This window comes from Bombyx mori, chromosome 24 (genome assembly GCF_030269925.1).
Source record: "Bombyx mori chromosome 24, ASM3026992v2".
NCBI classification, from domain to species: Eukaryota; Metazoa; Arthropoda; class Insecta; order Lepidoptera; family Bombycidae; genus Bombyx; species Bombyx mori.
Genome location: NC_085130.1, coordinates 5211371 through 5237056, shown reverse-complemented (window position 1 = coordinate 5237056; position 25686 = coordinate 5211371). Strand labels below are relative to the sequence as shown.

General features: G+C 37.3%; 2 protein-coding genes across 3 annotated transcripts in view; both read right to left on the bottom strand.

Moving 5' to 3' along the window:
- Window positions 1-20349, bottom strand: part of LOC101740182 (E3 ubiquitin-protein ligase CBL) — an 86662-nt gene extending 66313 nt beyond the window's left edge. For both annotated transcript variants that reach the window (XM_038019726.2, XM_038019727.2), the window contains exon 1: window positions 19334-20349. In XM_038019726.2, the coding sequence (XP_037875654.1) occupies window positions 19334-19875 (542 nt within the window). In that variant the 5' untranslated portion in view covers window positions 19876-20349. The remainder of the gene's footprint in view (window positions 1-19333) is intronic.
- Window positions 20350-22057: 1708 nt separating this feature from the next.
- LOC101738524 (uncharacterized) lies at window positions 22058-23952 on the bottom strand. The gene is made up of 3 exons (XM_004924855.5): window positions 23786-23952; window positions 22696-23591; window positions 22058-22383 (listed from the first exon to the last, which is right to left on the bottom strand). The coding sequence occupies exons 2-3, from the start codon at window positions 23589-23591 to the stop codon at window positions 22284-22286; spliced, it is 996 nt and encodes a 331-aa protein (XP_004924912.1). The 5' UTR covers window positions 23786-23952; the 3' UTR covers window positions 22058-22283.
- Window positions 23953-25686: the final 1734 nt, after the last annotated feature.

Sequence of the window (25686 nt, the reverse complement as noted above, 5' to 3'; positions counted from 1 at the left end):
TACTTGCCTTGTCTGGCTGCCGATCCATTGCCTCTTAGTAAAAAAACTAAAGTCCAAAAACCTCGTTCGTCTTCGATTACAATGAAAATCTGACAGTTAAGACTGATTTTTACATAGACAATTTCTCGACTTTGTACGCCATTATCGCCTATACACTGACAACAATTGTGTCTGTTGTACCCCAAAGCAACAGTTAACAACAAATTGATTTAAAAAAAAAAACGTCACTTGTTCGCTTGTTTATATCCGAGAGGAATCGCCTAAGGCACAACTGTCCACGTCGAGACAACAGCTTCTTTTCATACGGCATGTTTTAATCAGAAAATAGTTTTGGATATAAATAGTTTGGATAATAAGTAGAATTCCATGTCAAAACATATAATCAATATTTGGTATAATTTATCTTTTATCTTGTAACATTCCATTCCCATGACATCATTTAAAAGTGAAGCTATCTTTTACTATTATTGGGGGAAGTCCCGGAAAATATTTTGTTTTTAGAAATCTTTTTCGCGCCCCTCCAGCTTTCATAGTAAATTTAATTAGGCAAAGGTATGTAGTTATGTACAGCCCTTGACCTAGAGTATAACAGCCTTTAGTTCGAATTTCGCAACGTTCATTGAGAGCCTTGATACTCTATTAATTAACTGTCTCAGAGTGGGCGGAAGCGTTACGACAGACGTTCCCGTATTACCGTCGTACGACGACGCAGGTAAAATTATATTTAGAATTTGATGCGAGTGGAAATATTCGCGAATATATTACTTACACACTTTTCCCTTAAGACGCTCTCGATAGCAATAAATTTGTGATTTGCAAGATATTGTGTTGTATCATGTTTACAAATTGGCTTTTTGGCAAAACATATCGAGCGGTGAAAGGCTATTTATTTGGTTTTATATTGATTATATTATTTTGAAGTCGTTGTGGCCTAAAGGATAAGACGTCCGGTGCATTCTATTGCATCTAGCGATGTATCGGTGTTCGAATCCCGCAGGCGAGTACCAATTTTTCTAATGAAAAACGTACTTATCAAAATGTTCACGATTGACTTCCACGGTGAAGGAATAACATCGTGTAATAAAAAATCCAACGCGCAAAATTATATAATTTGCGTAGACTTTTATACACCGTCGTACGTCGTACTAATTCACTGGTGGTAGGACGTCTTGTGAGTCCGCACTGTTAGGTACCACCACCCTGCTTATTTCTGCCGTGAAGCAGTACTCAACACGTTTCCGTTTAAGGGGTGGGGCAGCCATTGTACCTACTGTAAAAACTGAGACCATAGAATTTATATCTCAAGGTGGATGGAGGCATTTACGTTGTAAATGTCGATGGGCTCCAGTAACCATTTAACACCAAGTGGGCCGCTAGCTCGTCCACCCATCCAAGCAATAAAAAAAGCAAAAAAATAAAACTTTATTTTTACTTGGGTTTGGCACAAGTCAGCTCGTATAGTTATTGGTTTTTATAAACTTATTTTTGTCGAAGACCACTCTATTCTGGAAGGGTTCGCTTTTAGAGGTTTGACATATACAACAGCCTTTATTCTAATGCAAATGAGACATTAAAGGACTCCTCATTCACTTCAATAGCTTGGTCTCAAATACGACTCCAAACAATGAATAGTACCTACTTACTGCCGTAAGCTGGAGAACTCTCTTCTGGACACAAAACTAAAAACTCCTTGTTAATAATAGTCACAAATACATCGAGAAACCCATTTTAATAAAATCGTTAATAAAATTCTAAGTCTAAAGTTGAGAGCCGGTGGTTTTCCGATAACCTCATCATTCGATTACGTTATTTGACCTCGCAGTTACTTGCCTATTCCGAGAAATCGCGTCCACTTTTTGCGAATTTTTATTATATACATATTCGTCATTGATTACAGTTATCGCTTTAGAGAACTGGTCACCAAATGTTCTGACCTGCGTTGACTGATTAGGTTCAGAACGGATTTTCCGATTACATACGTCGTTTATTTCAGACGCGACACATTTTTTTTTTTACCTAAGCTGAGAGAGAGCGTTGAGAGGATATTTCAGCGTAACCTTAACTAGTAGGTGAGCTCGCGGGGCTCAAACCTGGCGACGTTGCTAACACGAACCCTAGCAAGAGAAAGTCCGGCACTGAGAAGGTCCGGCGAGAAACTCAATGGGCTGTGTCTGAGGGTTAATTTACTCGTCGAACCCGTCGCTTGCGACGAAGGGCTCGACGAGTAAATTAACCGGCGCTTGAGGTACCTAAAAGCACCGTTAGTGGATCGGGAGGATCCGAAATGACGTGTTTGGGGCGACGTCGGCTGCTCTCCATTCTGCCCGCAGGATCGGGAATGTAATCACCGGTGGCCACGATGAGAGGGTTCTCGTGTCGTGCCGCTTTATCGAAGTGGTCGCGACGCTGTGTTACTCCTTCACGACAGAAATAGGGAATGTGGTGGCGAGCTCATAATACTTACAGAACAATTTACTACCAGTGATTCAGAGACTATTAACCGATGATTAGCTCAGCTATTCGACTTACGCACAAGTAATATCTAACCAATGTTATCGTAAAGCTGTTTACACTGCTTAGTAATAAGCCTATCTTTGTAACCAGTTATGGGCTTGTCTTGCTTAGCTGGATAACAGTAATAATTATGATTTTAAAAATGTTTCTCTTTTGCTTTTCTTGCTTTTTAACCATATGGTATTCAAGTAAAACTTATTTACAGAGTTCAGTAGCATTTACTCAATGTTTTTTAAACAACAATTATTGAAAATATAGTTAAGTGGGTTTATTTAGTGTTTAAAAAAAAGATCAGTTACTCTTTAGGAAGATTACCGACATTTACGCATTTTTGTGTCTAGTTGCACATCGCTTGCCTATTTTGTCGCGGTAGGGGTGAAATGGATACCAAAACTAAGTGTCCCCAACGAGTTTTTACCATCGCACCGCCCGTCATCGGAGTAGAGTTCATCCATACTACTTGGAGCCACTATGTTCATCGACAGTGAGTTTACAGAACACTTTTTTGCCACGTACCATCCGGCTTCGGAATGAGCTCCCCTCCACGGTGTTTCCCGAGCGCTATGACATGTCCTTCTTCAAACGAGGCTTGTGGAGAGTATTAGAAGGTAGGCAGCGGCTTGGCTCTGCCCCTGGCATTGCTGAAGTCCATGGGCGACGGTAACTACTCACCATCAGGTGGGCCGTATGCTCGTCCGCCTATATGGCAATAAAAAAAAAAAAAAAACAAAGAAAAAAGACGCACCGATTGAGGCAGACGGAACAATGGGACTTCAAAGCTCCGTGTTATCGAATGGGAAGAGGATGGGTAAAATGCATTGGGCACTTCGATTTTATAATGATTTGAGATCCTATATCCATTTAAGCTATGAATAACCATTCGCATGTAATATATAATACGTGTTTCAAATAAACACAAACCATTCGTAACAAATTTGTCGTGAGGCTTCATATGACAACTATCAAATTTCGAAGGACTTAAGCCCCTAAGTATGTGTACTGAAGTGTCATAATTCCTCGGATTATTACCTCCTCGGAAATCTGTTTTGAAAAATGTCTTTTGAACTTTGCACTTGACAGGTGATTGGGTTCATTCGAGGTGGTAACTTGGCGGATTAAGGTACGAAACAAAGAAACATTGATAGTCATTTATCGAGTTATGTACGTAGGTATACCGGTCGTCGCTCTCTTCGAACCCGTCGCTTGCGACGAAGGGCTCGGTGAGTAAATTAACCCACAGACACAGCCCGCTGAGTTTCTCGCCGTATCTTCTCAATGGGTCGCGTTTCCGATCCGGTGGTACATTCTGCGAAGCACGGCTCTTGCTAAGAGTTCGTGTTAGCAACGTCGTCAGGTTTGAGCCCCGTGAGCTCACCTACTAGTTAAGGTTACGATGATATGGTCTCTCTAGACCATTAGATAGGAAAAAAAGTTATAAAAATACTAGTAGTAGAAGGTACTGATATTTTTATGAACAATTTCACTATTGTCATTAGTGTTACTGACAAAGTTTATTATATTTCCATCAGTGCTGTTATTTTCTGACATCATGACATTTAACGAATCACGAACTTAAAAGGTATCTCGATTACTGTTTCTCAAAAGAGAACGTCTACACAATATTACTAAGTTGAACTTTTACTGCGGCGATTTACGTAATATCGTACAAATTGGTTTTGCAGACGAACCAAATGTTAAATTCGCTTCATTACGAAGTAGAGTTGAATGGTAATATTATTCTAAACTAACTGACCCGGCAGACTTAGTAGTGCTTCAATCGATAAATAAAATACCTAAGCTTTTGTTTAAAATAAACTTAAAACAAACAAAAGGATTCCGTCCGATGGGGGACACATCAAAGGAAAAACAAAATTGTTATTTTTATTTAATTCCGGGCATTTTTATATTTATCTATCTTTTAAGCCTTCTCTGGACTTCCACAAGTAGGTCATTCAAGACCAAAATCAGCCAAATCGGTCCAGCCGTTCTTGAGATTTAGCGAGACTAACAAACAGCAATTCATTTTTATATATATATAGATTTCCACGACACTTTAGAAGGTAATCTAAGTAACACCAGCATTGTAAATGTAAGAAAACAAATCGAAACGAATACGGTAGGGGAAACGCGATCTTACCGCTATTCAGATAAGGAGTCCTCCTCCCCCGGCTTTGATGCATTAATGAAACGAATAGATTTATTAGCTCACACGATATGTCTGCTCTGTCTATCGTAATCCGTGCAAATTAACGAGATTTAAGGGACTGGGAATTATCTTCCATTGGGCCAGAAATAAGTGGATTTAGCTACTTAATTCTTAACAGATGCGAAGGAATCGCTCTTGAAGACATACATACAATCATACAAAGAATTAATACAATATGTGGTCTGGGACCGTTTTTCCTACCAATATTTGAAAGATCCCGCATGCAGAGGTCCCATCCGAAATACGTACTGCTCTTGCTAGGGCTAGTGTTAGCAAATTCTCTCAGGTTGAGCCCGTGAGCTCATCTACCCGTCCACGAGAAACTGGAATAGCCTCTAGGCTACCAGCGAATATGACAGACAACAGATTTGTTTTAAATTAAATTTTTAACTACCCTCCCCCGTGGTTGTGCTAATTAATGTTGGTTATCCTTAAAATTGTATGCTATCAAACCCGATTAGTTTATATATAAGTACATAAAAATCTAAATAAAGAGGTGTACGAAATTGAATAAGTGAATGTTTTTCGTCTAATGATAAGCATTGAAGTGTATGCCGAATTCAAACTGTTGTCTGATAGGAGGACGAGCTATGGTTCACCTCATGTAGAGTTCTTACTGGAGCCTATGCACATCATTAACGTAAATGCCACCACCCACCTTGAGAATAATAATTCTTCTAAGTATCTTGCTTGCCTTGCCCTTAAAACTAAAACGAATTACTGCTTCACGGCAGAAATAGGCAGGATGGTGGAACTTAATTGTGAGAGTTCACAAGAACCCCCCAACCAACAGTAAAAGATACATTTTATTTTCAAATTACATAGATGCGACATCGAAAATTAATTGTCTTTAAAATTTAGTCCAATAATGCCGTCATAATCACAATGACGAAGATTTCCAAATTCCCTTATTTGTATGAAATAAACGATTTTGATATAGAACAATCCGTATGATCAATAAATAAATTTTAAACATTAATAATACTCATCCTTTTCCTATCTTAACCATAAACTTGAGTGCGTAATCGCATCAGCATCAGCCTCTCCTTGGCACCAATTGACAAGAATCATTATTCAACTTCCAATATGTCAGCGAGGGTAGTCTACAACTTCACAACTGCCATTTATAAATGTAGAACAACTTTATTAGGGATGAAATAAATAAAACGAACGCGAAGCAATAACGAGTTTTGAACTTCATCAATTTGTTTTTCTTTACTTGAAAATTTACGCGGAATTCGTAAAGAAGACTTTTCAAATGAACTTTACTTAAAAACGGTTCAAGATTAACAATTCAAAATCAGTAAACCTGTACTTACAACCTTTTACATTTTAAAGCACTTCAAATAATTCTCGTTCACAATGTAGTAATAAGCTGAGCTATTTTTTCGATGTACCCAGTATTTTTTTTACTTTTGATGTATCGTCTGCTTGGGTATTTATCAGAAGAAGTTACTCAACGTGGTCACATACATTGCTGTTCCAATTAGAGACAATAAGGACAAGAAATTAATATAAATCAATGGATTTAGGACCTTACACATAGCCTATTAGTAAGTCCCATTATCACTCAAGTTTTATATGTCGGAGATCATTTATTATCTTAATTATATTTTTTTGAGGTCATGAATACTCTTCGGTGAAAGAAACTGGTGTACGAGAAGACCTAATTCGTCAATGTTCCAAAATCTGTCGTCAGTACATAGTGCGAATGTAAATAATATTGAGAGAGCCAGATGTGTCTACTGACCGACATAAAAATCGCAAAGTTACGGCGAAACTAATATCAATACGTAGAAGTCTCCTATTCTAGTAACCTCGGGGAGTTTTACTAGATTCACCAAAAGGGTAGGTGGGTTCAAGGGGCTCTAGTCTGGCGAATTTTCTAACATTAGCCCAAGCAACAGCAATAATTCGCAGAATCTACCACCGGATGGGAAACGCGGGTCGCTGAGTAGATCCGGCGAGAAATTCGGTGGCCTGTGGCTGTGTGGCAATTGGTTAATTTTCTTAAGTCTTAAGTGGTTAAGTCAAGAACGGTGACCGGTGCTTGAGGTACCTAAAAGCATTGATAGTGGATCGGGAGTATCTGAAATGACGTGATTCTTCGGCATATATATTCCTATGAACAATAACTGTGAAAGACCTTAACCATATTGAAATACTCGAAAGCATTAAAAACTCTATCCACGCTTTAGGTAAATAAGGTAAGTACTATCATATATTTTATAGTACAGAACCACTATGAGAGCCAAGGTTTTAATAGTAAATTTTATTACACTAGTATTTGCGGTCTTAAAACTTTAACGGTTTCATTTCCTTTTCGCAACATCGTTACGGTATGAAATTACCGCAGCCAGATAATTTAACTTGCCATGATAAATTGTGCTTGGAGAAACATCGCAATTTATCCTAGACCAGGGCTGTCCAAACTACATACTTTTGCCTACTTAAATCTACTACAAAAGCTGGAGGGCCACAGAAAAAAATATTTCCAAAAACAAAATTCTTTCCAGGAATTCCCTCAAGAGAAGATAAAGTAAAAGCTAGCTTCACTTTTGATGTCATGGGAATGGAATGTTACAAAAATAAGGATAAGTTATACCAAATATTGATTATATGCTTTGACAAGGAATTCTACATTTTATGCAAACTATTTATATCTAAATCTATTTTCTGATTAAAACATGCGTCCGTTGTCTGGACATTACTGGACAGCCCTCTTCTAGACTGTTCTGTTCTGTTTATAGTTTAGTGATAATTTCTACTAATAATCTCATCTGTAAAATCGTTTAATTGTTTTGAGCTTATCCGACTGAGAAACTGGCATTGCTGGTAAACTAACAAACTGGCCGACGCCAGGGATGAGATCCAATCATACGAATCCCCAAACTCGTGTACAAAGGAACAAAAATGTCATATTTTGACAACTTAGAGCAGATTTCTAGGATTATCATTTATCGAAATCTTTCACACTATCATAAAGTAAAACACAACATACGGCTTTCAATACCGGAATTAAAATTCAGCAAATAACCGTATTGCTGATGTATTTCAACTTTTATGACTAAATAAATGACTAAATAAATAAATAAATAAAACATTCATTACGGTATGCTGCAGCTCGACTTCCGAATGTATAAATGTATAAGAAATATATACGTAGATGTTGATTGGGAGAAGAGAGACGATTATACAATACTACAAACTAGACTGCCGCTAAAAATATAACGTCATCTAAATACGGAATAAAGTGAAAACGGCGGGAGCCGCCATCCGCTGGCAACATCCGGCAGACTTAATGATCCCATTCAGATACTCTTCCCGGCACGAGAACGGAACTTTGACGTCACCGGGCCGGGTTATATCCGAACGTTTTATACGTGTTTATAAAATAGTAGTAGGGGTTTTTTTTAGCTTGCCCTGGGCAAACGCACAGTCGGCTTCAAAGTACCATTACCCTTGGTACTAAATCGTGTTTTATTAGCTTAGATGTGCAGATCAGGTCACGGCCCACCTGCTCTCGAGTTAACTGTGCGCAAAAGAAAGCAAAAATCTATAATTAAATCCAAGGCGATATTGCCGAAATATAGAGCTGATTTTTCTTATCAATTCGAAAGTCAAAACAACTGTATGGATTGTATTAATGTCAATATAGCGTTAAATAGAGAAAAGATTTTTATAGGCATCGATACGATGTAGCTGATCGAAGTGCTCGCCGCATGCTTTCATGAGACGCTTTTATCTCGTTTTTAGCGCAGCTGGTAGCACACCGCCTCCACCACCCGGGAGCTCGTCCTTACTACCTGGAACCACTGCGCTCATTCACAATTTATTTACACATGTCGTTTTTGCCATGTACCTACGCTCCAGCTCTGAAATGAACTGCCTTTTTTACGTTTGGGAATCCAATTACGGATGGCCGGCCAGTAGAGAATTGGAATGGGTTATGTCGGACTGCGGCGCATCCGAGAAGAGTACGCTTGAAAAAATGCGCACAGGACAACATTTTTTGACTCGACGTGTCCTCAAACGGGAATAAGAGAAGAAGGATAACTACTTCACAATTAGGTGGGCCATATGCAAGTCTCCCTTCGTAGGCAGTATAAAAAATCGAACTTGCAAGATCAAGATATGACGAATGTATTAAATTGAGTATCAATTCAGAAAAATACGTAATCTAATATTTGAAGCATGTTGAATTGACTTGACGGCTCACAGAGCGCTCTATACCAGTAGTTGATTAAATTTCAAATTTGGCTGTTTGAAACAATCTTATCTGTTAATCGGTTAGTGAATCTAAAAACCACTTTTTTTGTAATCGGACACTATTCTAACATACTATGGTCTCTCTCATAGTCTATCCGTCACTTCAAGTTTGGCAGATGTTTCATTAAAATTTCAGTCCGATAAACTTCATCCAACCAACGTTTGAAAGCACAACACCGGTCAACGAACGCTTTAATTAACAATCTATTTAAATAATGCCTCGACTTAACAGGTCTTGCAATCATTTCTGAGAGTTCCAAACAAGATCTTGTTGCAGCCAACTGGACTTGTCTGTGGTCTGGCAAAAACTGACCGCATACCTTTTAAAGGGTATTGACGGTTTGAAATTTCATCAGAACACTTCATTGGGTTGGCCACAGAGAAAATGTCTGCTCATTAAAAGTAAATTAACAAACGTTTAAATCGAAAAATATTATTACAGTTTAATATCGTATGTATTATTGTTATTACATTGTTTCCGACGTTTCGCAGTTTACGGATTCACCGACCGAGGAAAAAGTACAACACAAACTCAATGCATGGAACAATCAGCTCAACTGATACTGATCTTTGACTACCCCCATTTTCGGGTTATGCGGGATATTGAGTATGGATGCCAAACAGCCCGCGTATGACTTCTTAAGTGTCAAAAAGGCTTCCGAAATGACCTAAGCAAACTATGTGAAACCATCAGGTGCTGTAAGGATAACACGGATGGTGCATTCGTATTTATCGATGCGACTGTCCCGTGCCGCTGTTGGAATCCCGCAGGCAGGTTCCATTTTTTCTAGTTTAATACGCACTTTACACATGTTGACGACCGACTTCCATGGTCAAGAAGTAGCATCGTATAATGTAAATCATACCCAAAAAAAATATAATTTTCGTAATTACAGTTGATAGGGTGCCTTGTGAGTCCGCACGGGTGGGTAGGTACCACCACATCTATTTCTGCCGTGAAGCAGTAATGCGTTTCGGTTTGAATGGTAGGGCAACCGTCGTACCTACTTTAAAACTGAGACCTAGAATTCGTTTCAAGGTGGGACGCGGCAACGTTGTTATCTATGGGCTTTTTCTAACCATTTAACACATTTTTGCCTTATTTTCAATATGAATAGTACCCAGGCTTATGACAAGCCGGTCAGTTCTGACAGTGACATGTTAGCGTGAATAGTTTTCAAATATGTAGTAATCAATCTAATGCTCTACGAATTCCAAATTAGAAACCACTCCAAGGGTCAATAAGCAATGTTTACTGCGGGGTATATATTTTAGTGTATTCTGGTATAATTATGAATAATAACTCGTACAAGAATCCGTTTGCTAGTAAGCGAAAAGGGAACATCAAAAATAATAGAAGGCCCAAGGCAATCTACAAGGTCCTTTGGTTTGCCGTCGGTTATGTGCTGTTTTAGGACAATGAACGTTGACTTAATTATACAGGGACATTCCACTGGTAGTGCTTGATATAACCCCGTTGAATACAAAAACATTATCTTTACTATAGATCGACGTTTTGATTCGGCTCGAGTTTAGGTTGAAAATTAATTTGGGTCAACAAATCGACAAATTTACTAACCGGATTAACATCAAGATACCCCCGAGATCTATATGTAATGACGACATTAAATGCTGTCCATCTGTGTTATCAAATAAAAAAAAACTTATGAATGAAATGAGTAAGTACATAATTTACTCGTCCAATTTTAAGCGTTAACATCTGTGGGTCGATTCAACAAATTCGTATTTTGTGATCATCATGCAAAAAAAGCAAATAGGCCCCCCGTGATCAACGTAAGCATTGATGTCGAATTCCAGTTTTCCATTACAACTTTTAATTACATTGCGTAGAGTTAGGTAAACTGGAATAGTCCTTCAAGCCACCAGCGAATAGTTAGGGGGAAAAGTAGGCAGGCATATTGCGGAAATTTCAAAGCTTAAGCTAATCGCCAGCAGTCACCAGTGTTGGTATTCATGAATCCACTCTAGCGGACTCTTCTCAGATATCTGGGTTAAGCTTAAAATATACAAAACGAGGTGGAGCGGAGCGGTTGACCGAAATACATGGACGCAACATACAAGTGCACATTTAAATGACTGCAAAGGTGTTAAGGACACCTGTTTTCCGGTTCTCGGTTCATTCGAAAGCAAATTCTTAATTAGTGACAGAGTTGTGAAAGTCTTTGAACAGAACACATTGAATATTAACACAAGTTCAATAATTTACCTTGCATCTTTAGCATTTAGCATTTAGGGAATTCACTCCTATAATTCTTGTACAATCCAGAATAAAATTGTACAAATAAGCTACAGTCCACAAATATATCTCTAACTTAAATCATTGAATCGTAAGAATCGATTGTTTGCTATCATTATACAATGCATGGATATGATTCAACAATATTCTTATGGTGTTGACGGCAGAAAAACTGTATGTTGTGGACCTAGATTATGACTACTCCAGATCTTCTCGTGAGTGTCATAAAAGGCGACCGAGGAGTCCTTGAAGATTTGGCAGATCTGCTGTTAGAGATTGCATTTTACTGTAATTACTGGCATTTACTGGTAGTAGGGAGAGTTACAAGTCCAGATTCCTGTCGGAAAGCTTTCTTGTGTTCCAGTTTGAGCGGTGGGCCAGCCATTATTCATTTTAGACTTGCACCTCACGTCTCAAGGTGAGTGGTGGAATTTACGTTGTGAGCTTCAGTAAACACTTAACTCATTTAATCACCCATCGACGGAATCGAAAATTATATTAACAATAATAAATTTGTCCGTAAACAATAATTTCTAACAAGTTTTACTTATTTTAGTCAGTTCAATTGTTGAGTGTTTTACTTTACAGAACAAAATTTCATCCGACCTATTCTAGCCAAAAATATTCATCCAAACGGTTTGCACTTGACAGGTCGATGATACCCGTTTGTACATAAGTCAGTGCGTCGCTTTTGTAACTACCTTCCTTTCTCAATTTTCACACCATTGTATTAAACAAACAATAACAGAATTAATTTCATATCTCATTTCATTCCCGTTTAGGAAACGGTCGTCATTGTATCGATACCATATCGGAAACATAGTTGGATGAACTCATGCAATAAACTCTTTGTGTTTTGCGTAATATCGATTACGGGGGTATTAAGCTATTGATATGTTTGTATAAATACAAAGATTAGTATTTTACAACAGGCTTAAGATACCTTTGAACCGATTAGATAATTTGTTAGGGATGATTTAACTTTTATTTATATTTATTAAGTATTGATAGATTTTGAATGACTTTACGAGATTAGTTATTTAATTTACACCGGAAAATGCTCTAAAACTTGGCAATACGATAATTTTTTTTATTGTCCTTGTAGGCAGACGAGCATACGGCCCACCTGATGGTGAGTGGTTGCCGTCACCCATGGACTTCAGCAATGCCAGGGGCAGAGCCAAGCCGCTGCCTACCGCTTAACACTCTCCACTTAATACTTGGAGAAGGACATGTCATAGCGCTCGGGAAACACCGTGGAAGGGTGCTCCGTGGAAGGAAGCTCATTCCATAGCCGGATGGTACGTGGCAAAAAAGACCTCTGGAAACGCACTGTGGATGACCGCAGTGGCTCCAGGTAGTATGGATGAACTCTACTCCGGTGGCGGGCGGTGCGATGGTAAAAACGAGATGCCGGTATCATCTCGAACAATTCCTCAGAGCACTAGGTCAAATTTGACTAATAATATGTCAAATGGCTCGATATTTGACATTTTTTTTAGTCCAACCTCGCGATGTCGGTTTGGGCCAACAAAACGACATAGAATTCTTGATCTATCCGTTCTCATTACAAAAGTTTCGAGGATCAGAAACACCACGCTCTCTAATCTGTCGAGCTATTCAGCAAACTATTCCTTGAAATGTGGTCCAGCCCCGCCCACTGACTGAGATTATCACCAATTCAGTGCTAACCTTATCCCCCTTGCCTTCTTCGAGTTTTGTAGTATGCAAAGGGATCGGAGGCTACTTTACAAAAAACGAGAGATATTTGACGGTAATACCTACATATCACGAGCTAACGTGTGAAAATGATGACGAATTTTGTAACTATACGATCTCAATAAATAAATCATTAAAAAGTAAATTTGGAAATTGATGAATATATACTAATGACAGAACGTGTAATTTCCAGTACTTATCACAATTTTAAGCCTCTTTTTGGGTAGAATCTTTTACAGGACGTACATATGCGCATAGGGTCGCGCTCGTGGTGTATGAGACGTTCGTAACGGTCCACTTAATGACTCCCATGAGTTTTCGAACCTCTAAACCGGGCGACCGTGGTCAACATTGCGCTATTTATAACACCGCCCTTACGAATTATACTGTGGGGGCAGTCATGTTAAAATACTGATGAGACTACTACCACATCTCTATCAATGGTGACATCCACTTTTCGTACCGATTCTAATATCCTTTAATTGACGGTACCAAAAAGCTACATCATGTGTCATTTTCAAGGGTGTAACAATTATCCATCCTTTCAAAACCGGTGCTTCTTTTGAGATAAAACGACGCTATTAACTAGCGCGCAGTAGCTAGTTTATCACAGTCACTCGTGGACGTCAGAAATGCTGGATTCTAATCCGCTACCTGCTAATTTTATGAGATATATCCAGTCACGTGAAGTTAAAACAAAATCCGACGTCATAACATATTATGATTCAGAAGCTAGATTAATTAGATTAGATTTCGCATATCCTGTTTCGTGCGATCAGAATCGAAATGTAGCGGAAATAATATTCATTATCTATAGATAAGATACGAATATTATGCAGGAAATCGTTATGCTAAAAGGTATCTCTATTCGTAAAGCACTAATAGACCTTGCAATTGGATACGGCCAACTGGTTTTTGCCTAGCTGCTCGAACGAAGAGTTCCACTTTCTTTTTTATTGCTTAGATGGGTGGACGAGCTCACAGCCTACCTGGTGTTAAGTGGTTACTGGAGCCCATAGACATCTACAAAATAAATGCCGTCACCTACCTTGAAATATAAGTTCTAAGGTCTCAGTATACCCGTCAAACCGAAACACATTACTGCTTCTCGGCTGAAATAGGCAGGGCGGTGGTACCTAACCGTACGGACTCACAAGAGCTCCTACCACCAGTAATTACGCAAATTATATTTTTGCGGTTTTGATTTTTATTACACGATTTTACCACTTTGTTATGTATGTAAGGAATAAAATCCGGTGAGTACTTGTGGCGTATCGCAAGCACCCCTGGGTACCTACCACCGTCGTACTAACTGCTGACTCGTTCATTATGATCGGTACAGCAGGATGACTGTGATTTTAAGACATGATAACTGAAGGTGCGTAGTGATAACAACGTTATATGGTCTATTGAATTCAGTAACCAATTACAAACAGGTGGGTTGCGAACACTACTATCCCAAAAAAACAAAGAACTATATCTTCGTAACAAAATCAGCTTTGTGTTCTGGACTTTTTGATCGATTTTGTGTCGACCAGGAATTTTTTCGTGAAAATACGCCGACGTTACCGCATCCATTTGCTGGTAGCAGCGTGTTTGTACGTGAGCTCTCGTGAGCGTATTCCCTGTTACGTACATTCGAACACGAGAACAACTTAATACATCGTGGTCACGAACATGTGAGCGCATGCAGGGCATAGCTTCACAGTGTCACGACGCCATCTAGTATCTGTGTGAGCATGAACAAGCATCTTTACCATCGCACCGCCCGCCACCTGAGTAGAGTTCATCCATACTAACTAGAACCATTGCGTTCATCTACAGTGCGCTTCTAGAGATCTTTTTCGCCGCGTACTATCCGGCTGTGGAATGAGCTCCCCTCTACGGTGTTTCCCGAGCGCTATGACATGTCTTTCTTCAAACGAGGCTTGTGGAGAGTACTTAACGGTAGGCAGCAGGTTGGCTCTATCCCTGGTATTGCTGACGGTCATGGGCGACGGTAACCACTCACCATCAGGTATGGGTCGTATACCCGCCTTCCAAGAGCAATAAAAAAAATTAAACATCAAGACATATAGTACATTATAAAGCAAACGATAAAGACAGCATAAATCAACAATCGTCGTTCAGTGGACGACCTTCACTTGTAGATAAGGTTTATATCTGCGTCCATTCATGAATCCTTTTCAGCGTAGGGCTGCTTCAAGCGATTGAAAACGTTTTACCATTATTAACAATTTATAAAAGCTCCGATTTCGACTAAAACGACTCAAGATGACTTCAGGAGTCACGCTCTTACCCGCGAGCTTATCGACCGCTAAACACCAAGATAGCCTTAGACGTACGCTCAACTAAAACATAAAACATAACAAGCGTATTGACAGCCCTAAAACGATCACCGAAACGAACGAATTTCATGAATGATCTATGTAAAGCCTTCGGTATATATATTTTTTTTTTTGCTTATGAAATGCAAATACAATTTTTATTTTGCTCATTTTCATTCGTGACGTTACGAGCGAACGTAACTACGTATTTTAGGGATGGATACTTCGTGAATTACGTAGATGATTACGTTCGTAATAATGTTGTTCAAACTTGATTTATGTTTGGCGTTTCATTTTCCAAGTTATGTTGTAATTGTTGAAATGCGAAATTACTGAGTCCGCCATTTGTCGTAGACTGGTTACACGAATAGAACAAACTACGTATTGTATATACAGCACAGAGGATAGGAATTCCCTTACGGTGACCCTTCATATTGAAGTCGTCGTGGCCTAAAGGATAAGACGTCCGGTGCATTCGTATCTAGCGATGCAAGGGTGTTCGAATCCCGCTGGAAGGTACCAATATTTCTAATGAAATACGTACTAAACAAATGTTCATGATTGCCTTCCACGGTGCGGGAATAACATCGTGTAATAAAAATCAAACGCGCAAACTTATAATTTGCGTAATAACTCGTGATAAGACGTCTTGTGAGTCCGCACGGTTATGTACCGCCGCCCTGCCTATTTTTGCCGTGAAGCAGTAATTCCTTTCGGTTTGAAAGGCGGGACAGCCATTGTACTGTAAAAACCGAGACTGTATGTTATAGATGTCTATTGGCTCCGTTGACCACTTAATATCAGGTGGGCCGTGAGATCGTCCACCCACCTAAGCAATAAAAAAGCGGTATCGCACCGCCCCCCAAGAAATCAGTGTCCATCAGCGTATTTTAAGTCTTTTTTGCTTCGTACTGTTTTGCTTCGGAATGAAGTCCCTTCCACGGTGTTCCTAAAGGACTATGATATGTCTTTCCTCATACAAAGTTTGAGATAGTCTTTAGCGGTAGAGATCGACTTGGCTGTGCCCCTGGCATTGCATCCCAGGTTTCTATAAGCGACCGTATACATTTACCATCAGAAAGGCCTTTGACCTAGTATGGCTTTAAAAAATTGGAACGTGGCTGACAACTTGGTCCGAAAACTAATCATTTCAAATGTCTATTCCTGTTTTAGTCCCGACATGGAACTTATGAAGTATGCGATATATAATATCTATTGCTTCCTTACAAATGTCATATCGATTCTAGAAAGTTCTATCGAGACCACAAGCACGAAAACGGTACTGAACTAAACGGTGGCTTATATAAAGCCTAATTTAGTTTGTATTTTTAGCATTCGAAGTAGCCTCTCGGTGTGTGTGTGCTGTAAACTAATTTCATGTGGATTACGAGAAATATTTTACGTCCAGTCCATCGCTCGTTCAGAGATAAATTTCTTAATTTATTAACGTTTTCATACCCATCGAAATAAATAAAAATATTGACACGGTAACGCCCTCCCATTTTATTAAGAAGCACTACACCTGCGTTAATGCGCCATTTGCTGACAACGATTACACGATATTAGGTATTACTTCAAAGTTAGACTCGTCCGCGAACACGTTATGTAGATACTACCCACAATATCTTCTGTATAAATGTAATAAGTATAAAAGTCAGTGTGAGCACTTATTTTGCCTAGATAATCGGAAACTTCTGGACCGATTTTGATGATCTTCAGGAAAATTGATTTTGATTTGATTTGATTTTGATTTGATACACGTATTATTGGTGTCAAAATCCTCTGAGCATTTGCCCTAAATTACCTACCTACCTATTGGTAGTTAAACCTCAGGTCTAGAAGTCGGCGGCTACAATCTTGGGTTAGGAAGACTATTAACAGATTACCAGTTCAGATTAATAGATAATAATAAAACAATATAATTGAGTGCCATCAAAATAATTGCCACATTTAAAATATTAGTACACTGTAACTCAAGAACTGTGCATACATACTGCTAATGGGTGCTACATGATGCTGAACCAACATAATAATATGAATACTTCACTCAATGACTTCCACGAAAATACGAGGCAGTGTCAAGAGATCAGTAGAAAATAACATATGGCAAAAAAAACAACATTATTTCAAGGAACCTAAATGTGATTTTCTTCATTATTCAAATTAAATATAAGGTATTTTTATGAAAGCATCTATAGGACACATAAAATGCATTAATATTCATATTTAAGATTAGTCATAGTTAAGATAACATTAAGTACTTACATCTACTGTTTTGAAAAAAACATTAATGTTAGAGCATATATATTTTTTTCTACTGTGCGTCATGGGACATTTTGATGAATTTTAGTTCTTTCATTGAAGTAAATTTTGTTCATCCTTTTTCTTATAAAATATATAATTGTGTGTATTGTCCATACCAAAAAAATTTGATATTTTGCAGTAAGTATGTCTCTAGGTTAAATAATTAGTTTAGATACTCACTATTTTACTTTAATTCAACAAAAAAGCAAAATATGACTCCTTTCTAGTGAAAAAATTATAAGGTGTAAAGGTAATTATATGGTGTATTTTATCTGATTCGTTTCGAGAAAATCATGTTACAGGTCCACTGGAATTAAAGTATTATTTTGCTAAAATTTACTAATAATAATAACAATATTATTAGTCAATTTTAGCAAAATTAACCTTTATTGTTCAAATATAAACACACCTTTTTTGTTATTTTGTACTGTATTGTAATTTTGTATTGTCATTTCTGATAGTAATTTTTAAATATTGAGAACTACATGCAATATATGTTTAGGTGCTAAAGAGATTTTAAGAGTTTCTGGTTATTGTATATAGTCAATTCAATTAAACTTACCCACGCACTTTATTTATTTATCAACTTTTATTGCAGAGAATTTACAGAGTAAGGAACTGTGGGTAGTAGGAAATCCTATCTATCTCTAGTTATCTGAACAATTACTCAGTATCATTATTCTCCTGTAAGCTCTACTTTAAAATTGATCAGAACATAGCAATCACAAGTTAGTTTTGAAGAAAAATCATATTTTTTTAAATTAAGTACTGTAAAACATTATAGTTAATTTCTGAGAGATGACTGTCTGATTTTTTACATTGTTAAACATAAACAATCTTAGTCAAATGGGTTGGTTTAGTAATCAGTATACAGCGATCAAAAATATTTACAGTAAATTTCAATTGGAATATGTCAAGGGAACTGCTAAACAATTTTACTTAATAATAAATTGCAGTGACAGAAGTAAATATTTTGTCGTGTTGAGACCAAACCATCATCAAATATTGATTAATGTATAGATTAATGTATAGATAATGAAGTGTGTACATAATGTTATATCTGAAATGCAAGGCAACTACTTTCCTTACTACACCATAGTAAAGTCACATGGCCGGTCAAGATTAAAGAATCGACTGACTTGGTTTTCAATATAATTTATGTCTATTTCTTAGCCTGAATTTAAGTATATGGGCTCAGTACTCACATTGGCAAAAGAACCAAGTAAAGTTGGCCACTTTGTACTTTAGTAATTATTAGTAATCATGGCTACCTAAGGGGAAACGATCCATTACCAGGTCAGAAGCAGCAAAGATATTTTGATAAATGAATTAATTTGTGATACATGCGAATGTTTTCAGCCCTCATAACACTAGAGATAATTATATATTGAAAACATTGTATATGATTTTTATGATAAATATTTAAGTAGATATCTTTATTTGATTATTAAATAAAAAAAATGTAATGTTTATTGAAAATGTTGTTTAATTAGTTGGAATTTATATCCATAAATGAATATGAAATAATATATTTTCCTTTTTAAAGTTTCCTGCTAACATTAAACTGTGTCTCTTTTGCTTGTTTACTATAAACTTAATTTTCTTAGATTTTAGTAAGGTGATTTAATTTTGTAAAAAAAATTCTAGTGGAGAGTACATTAAGCGCTAATTTATTTTATTAGAAAATTTAATGCAGAAGAACATAAAGAGTTGTGAATAAAATGTCTTTAGGCTAACCTGTTTCCGAAATTCGTTCTCCAGAAGTCAGCGGCGTCACTCTTCGTGATCCTGAACTGGTCGCCGGCGAAGGTACCGTTCGGGAACATAGCCTTCAGTTCACTCAACATGTGACTAAAAACTAAACTGAGCTTCGTCAGATTCCTTCTAAAATGCGAATTCTCTTCGAACATTTTCTCCTTCCCTTCTTTAAACAACTTAATAGCCTGCTTGCATTTCCTTATCAAATTAATTATAAATATATTAAAATGTTCGTTACTATTCAACGCTTGCATGTTGTCCTCGTATTTCGAATATATAATACGTAACCTCTGATATGTATCGGGCAAAATATCAAGAATAAACGGCGGGCTATTTTTTAAATTCATTTTGTGATGCTGACATAGTTTTACTACTTTGTCCATCAACTTCCAAGTTTTGTCCAGTGTCCTTTTGTCCGTCGCTAGCTTCGTGGGACACACGGCATCCGAGAAAGCACCGTGTAACTTCGAAAATATAGAAGAAATGTTCTTCTGTTGTGATTTGTGCCGAGCCGCCGCCATATTGTAAGGTCCGATGACATACAAATGAAAACACTGTTTTTTAAAAAGAAACTTAATTTAAAACACTATCGTCACTTTATAATAATGAAGTCGGGCATGCGTTTTCTCATTATGACATAGCAGTACAACATTTACGACACTTATAACAGCACTATCCATACAGCAATCGCTCACTGACACATTACCGACGCGTTTGACAACTTGACAATTTTCGTTCAGGGTTACCGACTTAAAAGCTACCATTCTCCCTGTTGGAATTAGCCGTTAATATTAGGTTCAAATCTCAGAACCGAGGAGAAATATTTACCTCTAACTTTAATTGATTTTAATCAATTTGATAAATCAAATTAGTGATCATTAATGGCGTCAGCTTTTATTTCATAGATTTTTGAAGTTATACTTCTTTAGGCGCGTTATGAAAAATTGATGAGAGTGAAATTTTACGATGCGCGCGCACCGTGACACAAAATTAACAGAAATGAAGTTGCCCACTAAATCGCTCATTATAATACGACCGACGTAACTTGGCGAGTCTGAATATAGCCGCAGATGAACTTTCCGAACTGTTCCGAGAATTACCGAATTTATACGATGTCAAGAAAAGGGATGTCCAATATACGTGTTTGAGGATGCTGTTTAATCGATTGTTTTCAAATTGATTAAAATTTAAATAAAATAAAAGAAATAAATTTAATAAAAATAAAGTATAGCTTCTTACGCGCGCACACAGGTACACGCACCCTTTTTTTAGATACTTTTATTTCAAGGAAGTTGTTTAGACTTCAATGCAAAACAAATATTTTGTAAAAAAAAATGTATTCACACAAAAGTATAACATACAAAAAATCTTTAAAAACATCTCTTGTCTCATTTTCTCGAAAGCTGGATCCTATAGTTGTATATGTTTGGATCTTTTTAGTGTCGCTTTTTGAGATTTTGTGTTTTATCCATTTTACAATAACATTACCTTCGATATTTTCATAAAGATAAAATGGGGAATTTATAATTATTTGATGGACAATGTTCACTGTAATATTGGAAAATTGTTATGCTTGTAACATTACTGCATAACACCCAATGAATCTCGAATGAATGAATCGTTTGAATGAGAGAGAGGAAGATAAATAAAAGAGTGAAGGTCATATGTTGTCAGACTAAAAATAAAAACTTCAGTATCAATTTATGTGTTGTATATTTAGAAAAAAAACGCACACTATTTTGAATTATTTGAAAAAATAGTGCTCTCCTTTATGATTCAACATGTGTGAAATCTTTGAAACAGTGAATTTGCTCTCTCTTATTTTAAATATTCATGTTTAATTTTACAAACTATATTCACGATTTGAGGATTTGTTCATTAATCTAAAAATAAATTTAAAATAAAAACCAGGCAACACAAATAAATTTGAGTTTTTTTAGCCAATTCCATAATAATTGACAAAAAATAAATTATTTTTATTATTTTTTTGCCTATATCATGTCACAAAATTTAATGGAAAGTTTATTGAAAAATTTAGGCTTAACGAATTGCTTGCATATTCACCTGATTAAAAATCTGAAACCTTTTTTTTATGATTCATGGTTTACTGGTGGCCCGGAGGCCTTTCCAATTTCACAAGGACAGGTGCGCGAGCAAGGGCTCAGCCAGAAGGGGCGAAATTTACTAACAGCTACCCGAGCGCCTCCAAGGGAGCCCTAACAACTCAAGAGTAGCTGGTTCGCGAATGAATCTACTACCGGATCGGAATCGCGACCCGCTTAGAAGATCCGGTGAGAAACTCAACGGGCTGAATCTGAAACCGTCAGCCATAGATGTCAACAATTTGCGGTGCACTCCTAAATTGGTTCTTTTTTGAAAACGAAAGCATTCGCGAGTATGCGTTGCTTACTGTTCAAGATTTAGATAGTCTTAAAAATTTTGTTTTTTCTGAATTGGGTTTTTTTCGCTAATGGGTTACTTGCAGCCTTTTTCAGTGCTTTATGTTAGGAACACGACTACCTTGAAGTTTGCTGATTGCATAGCTATTGAATGTTATGCGATGACAAATAGCAAATTGATAATAACTTGTTTTATTTATCTAAAGCTTCATTTGAGCACAGATTTTGTGACACACACTCATACTTAATCAAAATAAAATAATTAAAGGAAAATACGCATTTGATTGAGCTATGGAATAAAAACTTTCATTTTGGAATTTTTTATTCACAATTTTTTTCTCTTCGTTTCGCATAAACTGACATCTAGTAGAAAAAGTGAGCACTACAGTCCCTTTTTAAAGCTTTGATTTTTACGTTGAGTCTAATTCAGTGGATCAAACTCATAAAGTACATAAACTATTGCATAGATGGCGCTGAAATCAATTTGCAGACTGGCATCAAAATGATTGTCATTTTTCATTTCACATTCATCATTCTTCCTCATAGTCTTCAGTAGCTTCTGTAGTAGACGTAGTTGTCAGTTTTTTTGTTTTTCGTCGACGACTGTGACGTTTACCTTTTTTGTTGACTCTATGGACATTAAATAAAATTTATCTTTTGCCTTTATGCTTAATTTAATAGGAATAAATTATAAAGGTTATACTTTAGCTACAAGATATTAAAATTATAATATTGCATAAATAAAATGTGATCCAGTTGTAGAGTTAGTGGTGATATATCACGGAATTAAAGCAAAATTATTCAACAAGCGTTTTCAACGTAATTTAAATTATGAAAACTCTAAAGAAGATCAAATAAGACAGTGCATTAAAACATAAACATCATCCTTTCTTAACGTAAACAAAATTAGTAACAGAAAATAGAAAAGAAAAAAGAAATCACTTTTGCTGCGGACATGGATTCCTCTCGTAACCCTTGTATTTCAAAATGGCGCTTTTGACACCTATCAAAATGTTATCGCTCTCGTCCATAGCAAAGGAATTCACTCCGTTCACGCTAAACGTTCCCAAATGCCTGGCCGAAGCGTTTTCTGGCTCCAAAACGTACAGATTGCTATTTTCGTCCATAGCGTAAACTTCATCTGAACGACTGACGTAAATTCCTGTCATTTTATCCGTCGGTAGACCTTTGATTTTAATTGGTACGCTCTCTCCGTTTTTGAGGATGTACGATGTTTTCGTTGCAACGAAATATATATTGTTTCTAGTGTCAACTGTCAAACCATGGCCGTTCGGTATTGGCGCGAAAATTTCCTGTTTTTGTCCGTCATTTGACAGTTTATGAACGCGATTCTGTGGCCACGTCGCTATGTACATAGTTCCGCCGTCATTCGAAACAGCCAAGTACATTACGTCCTCTCCTAAAGCCGCGTAAAGCTGTATCGAGCCGTCGTCTTTGTATTTATACACGCCATTATCAGTGGCCAAATAAACAATGTCATTTAAATTGTCGACTGTAGTTGACTGACCTAATCCGGCGACTTTAATAGTTTCGAATTCTCCGCTGGGGCGTAACACCTGCAAGCTCATTTTCATTTCTTCGCTTATTTTCGTGAAAAATATGTTACCCGTCTTCCAGTGGATGCTAATGTCGGCCGGGATGCCGCTTAAATTCTTTCTCTCCGCCAGCGAATAGTAAAAATTGTTGATCTTGAGTATATTCGCGCAGAAATGTTGTGTGTTTATTTGCTTTATCAAACTCTCCCTCGTCATAACCGGGCTTGAATCCGTTATAGACGTAAGGCATACAAAAAATATTAACAAAGTCCATCCATCCATCTAAAAATGTGATTAAATGAAATGTAATCATTATTTAATAATACGAGGTACGGTATAATTTATAGTTACGCTCAAGCTATAACAAAAGTGCTATTTATTTCTAAGTAACATGAGTAGCCTTCTATAAAATTGCGTATTTGCAAATCGATTTGATACCTCATTAACTGTCTGCGAACTAAAAATAAATTACATACCTTATTTTTAAACAATTTATTTATTTATATTGACCTCAAATTGCTCTCAATACACTGAATTAAATAAGGAAAGACTAGCACAATGTGTGGAGTCAAGACTTCAACTGACACGCGACTGATATTGCTTATCGAATGACTACGTATTTATATGACATGTAAACTCGACTTGTATTATTTAATAAACAACTCGCAGTTTATATTATGTTTTGGTAATAATAATGAGGAAGAGTAAGAATATTTGGACTTTGTTATGCAAAAGTTATGTATTTAAGATTGTTAACAACTCTATAAGCTATAATATTTCTTTTGACGTTCAACAAGTATATACTTTCGTTTATGTTGAATAAAATTGTTTTGATTTTGATTTGATTTGATAAGCGTATTTTGTACCGTATGTTCCATGGGGAATGCTCTGAGGATTTGTTTGAGATGATTCTATCATCTCGTTTTTATCATCGCACCGCCCGCCACCGGAGTAGAGTTCATCCATACTACCTTGAGCCACTGCGTTCATCCATAGTGTGTTTTCAGAGGTATTTTTTGCTACCTACCATCCGGCTTCAGAATGAGCTCCCCTCCACGGTGTTTCCCGAACGTTATACAAAATAGTTCCTTTTTCTTATTGCCGTATAGGCAGGCGACCACACGGCCGACCTGATGGTGAGTGATTACCGTCGCCCATGGACTTCAGCAATGCCAGGGGCAGAGCCAAGCCGCTGCCCACCCTTAGTACTCTCCACATGCCTCGTTTGAAGAAGGACATGTCATAGCGCTCGAGAAACACGCTTATATGTTACTTATTACTCCTGCTTTAGACACCGGTCGGTAAGTCAAATCAAGTAAGACAAGAAAACATGAGATTGTATTTAGCACTATATTTAAATGGCAACGAATAACAAACACTTTTTTTCCTACCATGCTGATAGCCTTGAGAGGCTATAATTTCAGCTTCGCCCTAAAATGTAGGTGAGCTCACGGGGCTCAAACCGGAGTGTCGCTAACACTGGCCCTAGCAAGAGCAGTGTTTCGCCGAATCTACCACCGGATCGGAAACGCCACCGACTGAGAAGATCCGGCGAGAAACTCAGTGGGCTGAAACAAACACAATATTGTTTCACGACCTTGAAAACTGTACAGTATTTGAAATGCATTATAATGACATTAAAAGGAAAAATCGCAAGATTAAACCGTAAAATCAATTTTGATTATGAACCACTAGCGATATCGTCATGGCCTAAAGTATAAGACGTCCGGTGCATACGTGTTGAGCGATGCACCGGTGTTCGAATCTCAGGCGTGTACCAATTTTTCTAATGAAATATGTACTCAACAAATGTTCACGATATACTTCCACGGTGAAGGAATAACATCGTGTAATCAAAATCAAACCCGCAAAATTATAATTTGCGGAATTACTAGTGGTAGGACCTCTTGTGAGTCCGCGCAGGTAGGTACCACCACCCTGCTTATTTCTGCAGTGAAGCAGTAACGCGTTTCGGTTTGAAGGGTGGGGCAGCCGTTGTAACTATACTTGAGGCTTTAGAACGTATACCTCAAGATGGGTGGCGCATTTACGTTGTGATGTCTACGGCCTCCATCACGGTGTAATCACTTAACACCAGGTGGGCTGTGAGCTCGTCCACCCATCTAAGCAATAAAACAAATTACTAAGAAAATTACGTGAATTTGTATGTTTTTAATGATTATTATATCCGTTACAATCAAGATTGGTTCTTTAACGCGTAACCTCGTTCATAATGAGTTATTTATTATTGTTTGAATAACAAGTAAATTCCAGTGCTACCCGAATCGTTAAAGAGGTATTTCAAGAAAGCGACATAATAGTTTAATATTTTCTCAGTCATCCGTAAAATCGATTATGCCTTAAGCGAATTAGATGT

Excerpts from the sequence above, each read along its gene's own strand:
- LOC101738524 (XM_004924855.5), bottom strand. The coding sequence starts at position 23,591 with ATGGATGGATGGACTTTGTTAATATTTTTTGTATGCCTTACGTCTATA. Across the intron at positions 22,384-22,695 it reads AATCCATGTCCGCAGCAAAA|AGTCAACAAAAAAGGTAAAC; the intron begins GTGATTTCTTTT and ends TAATGTCCATAG.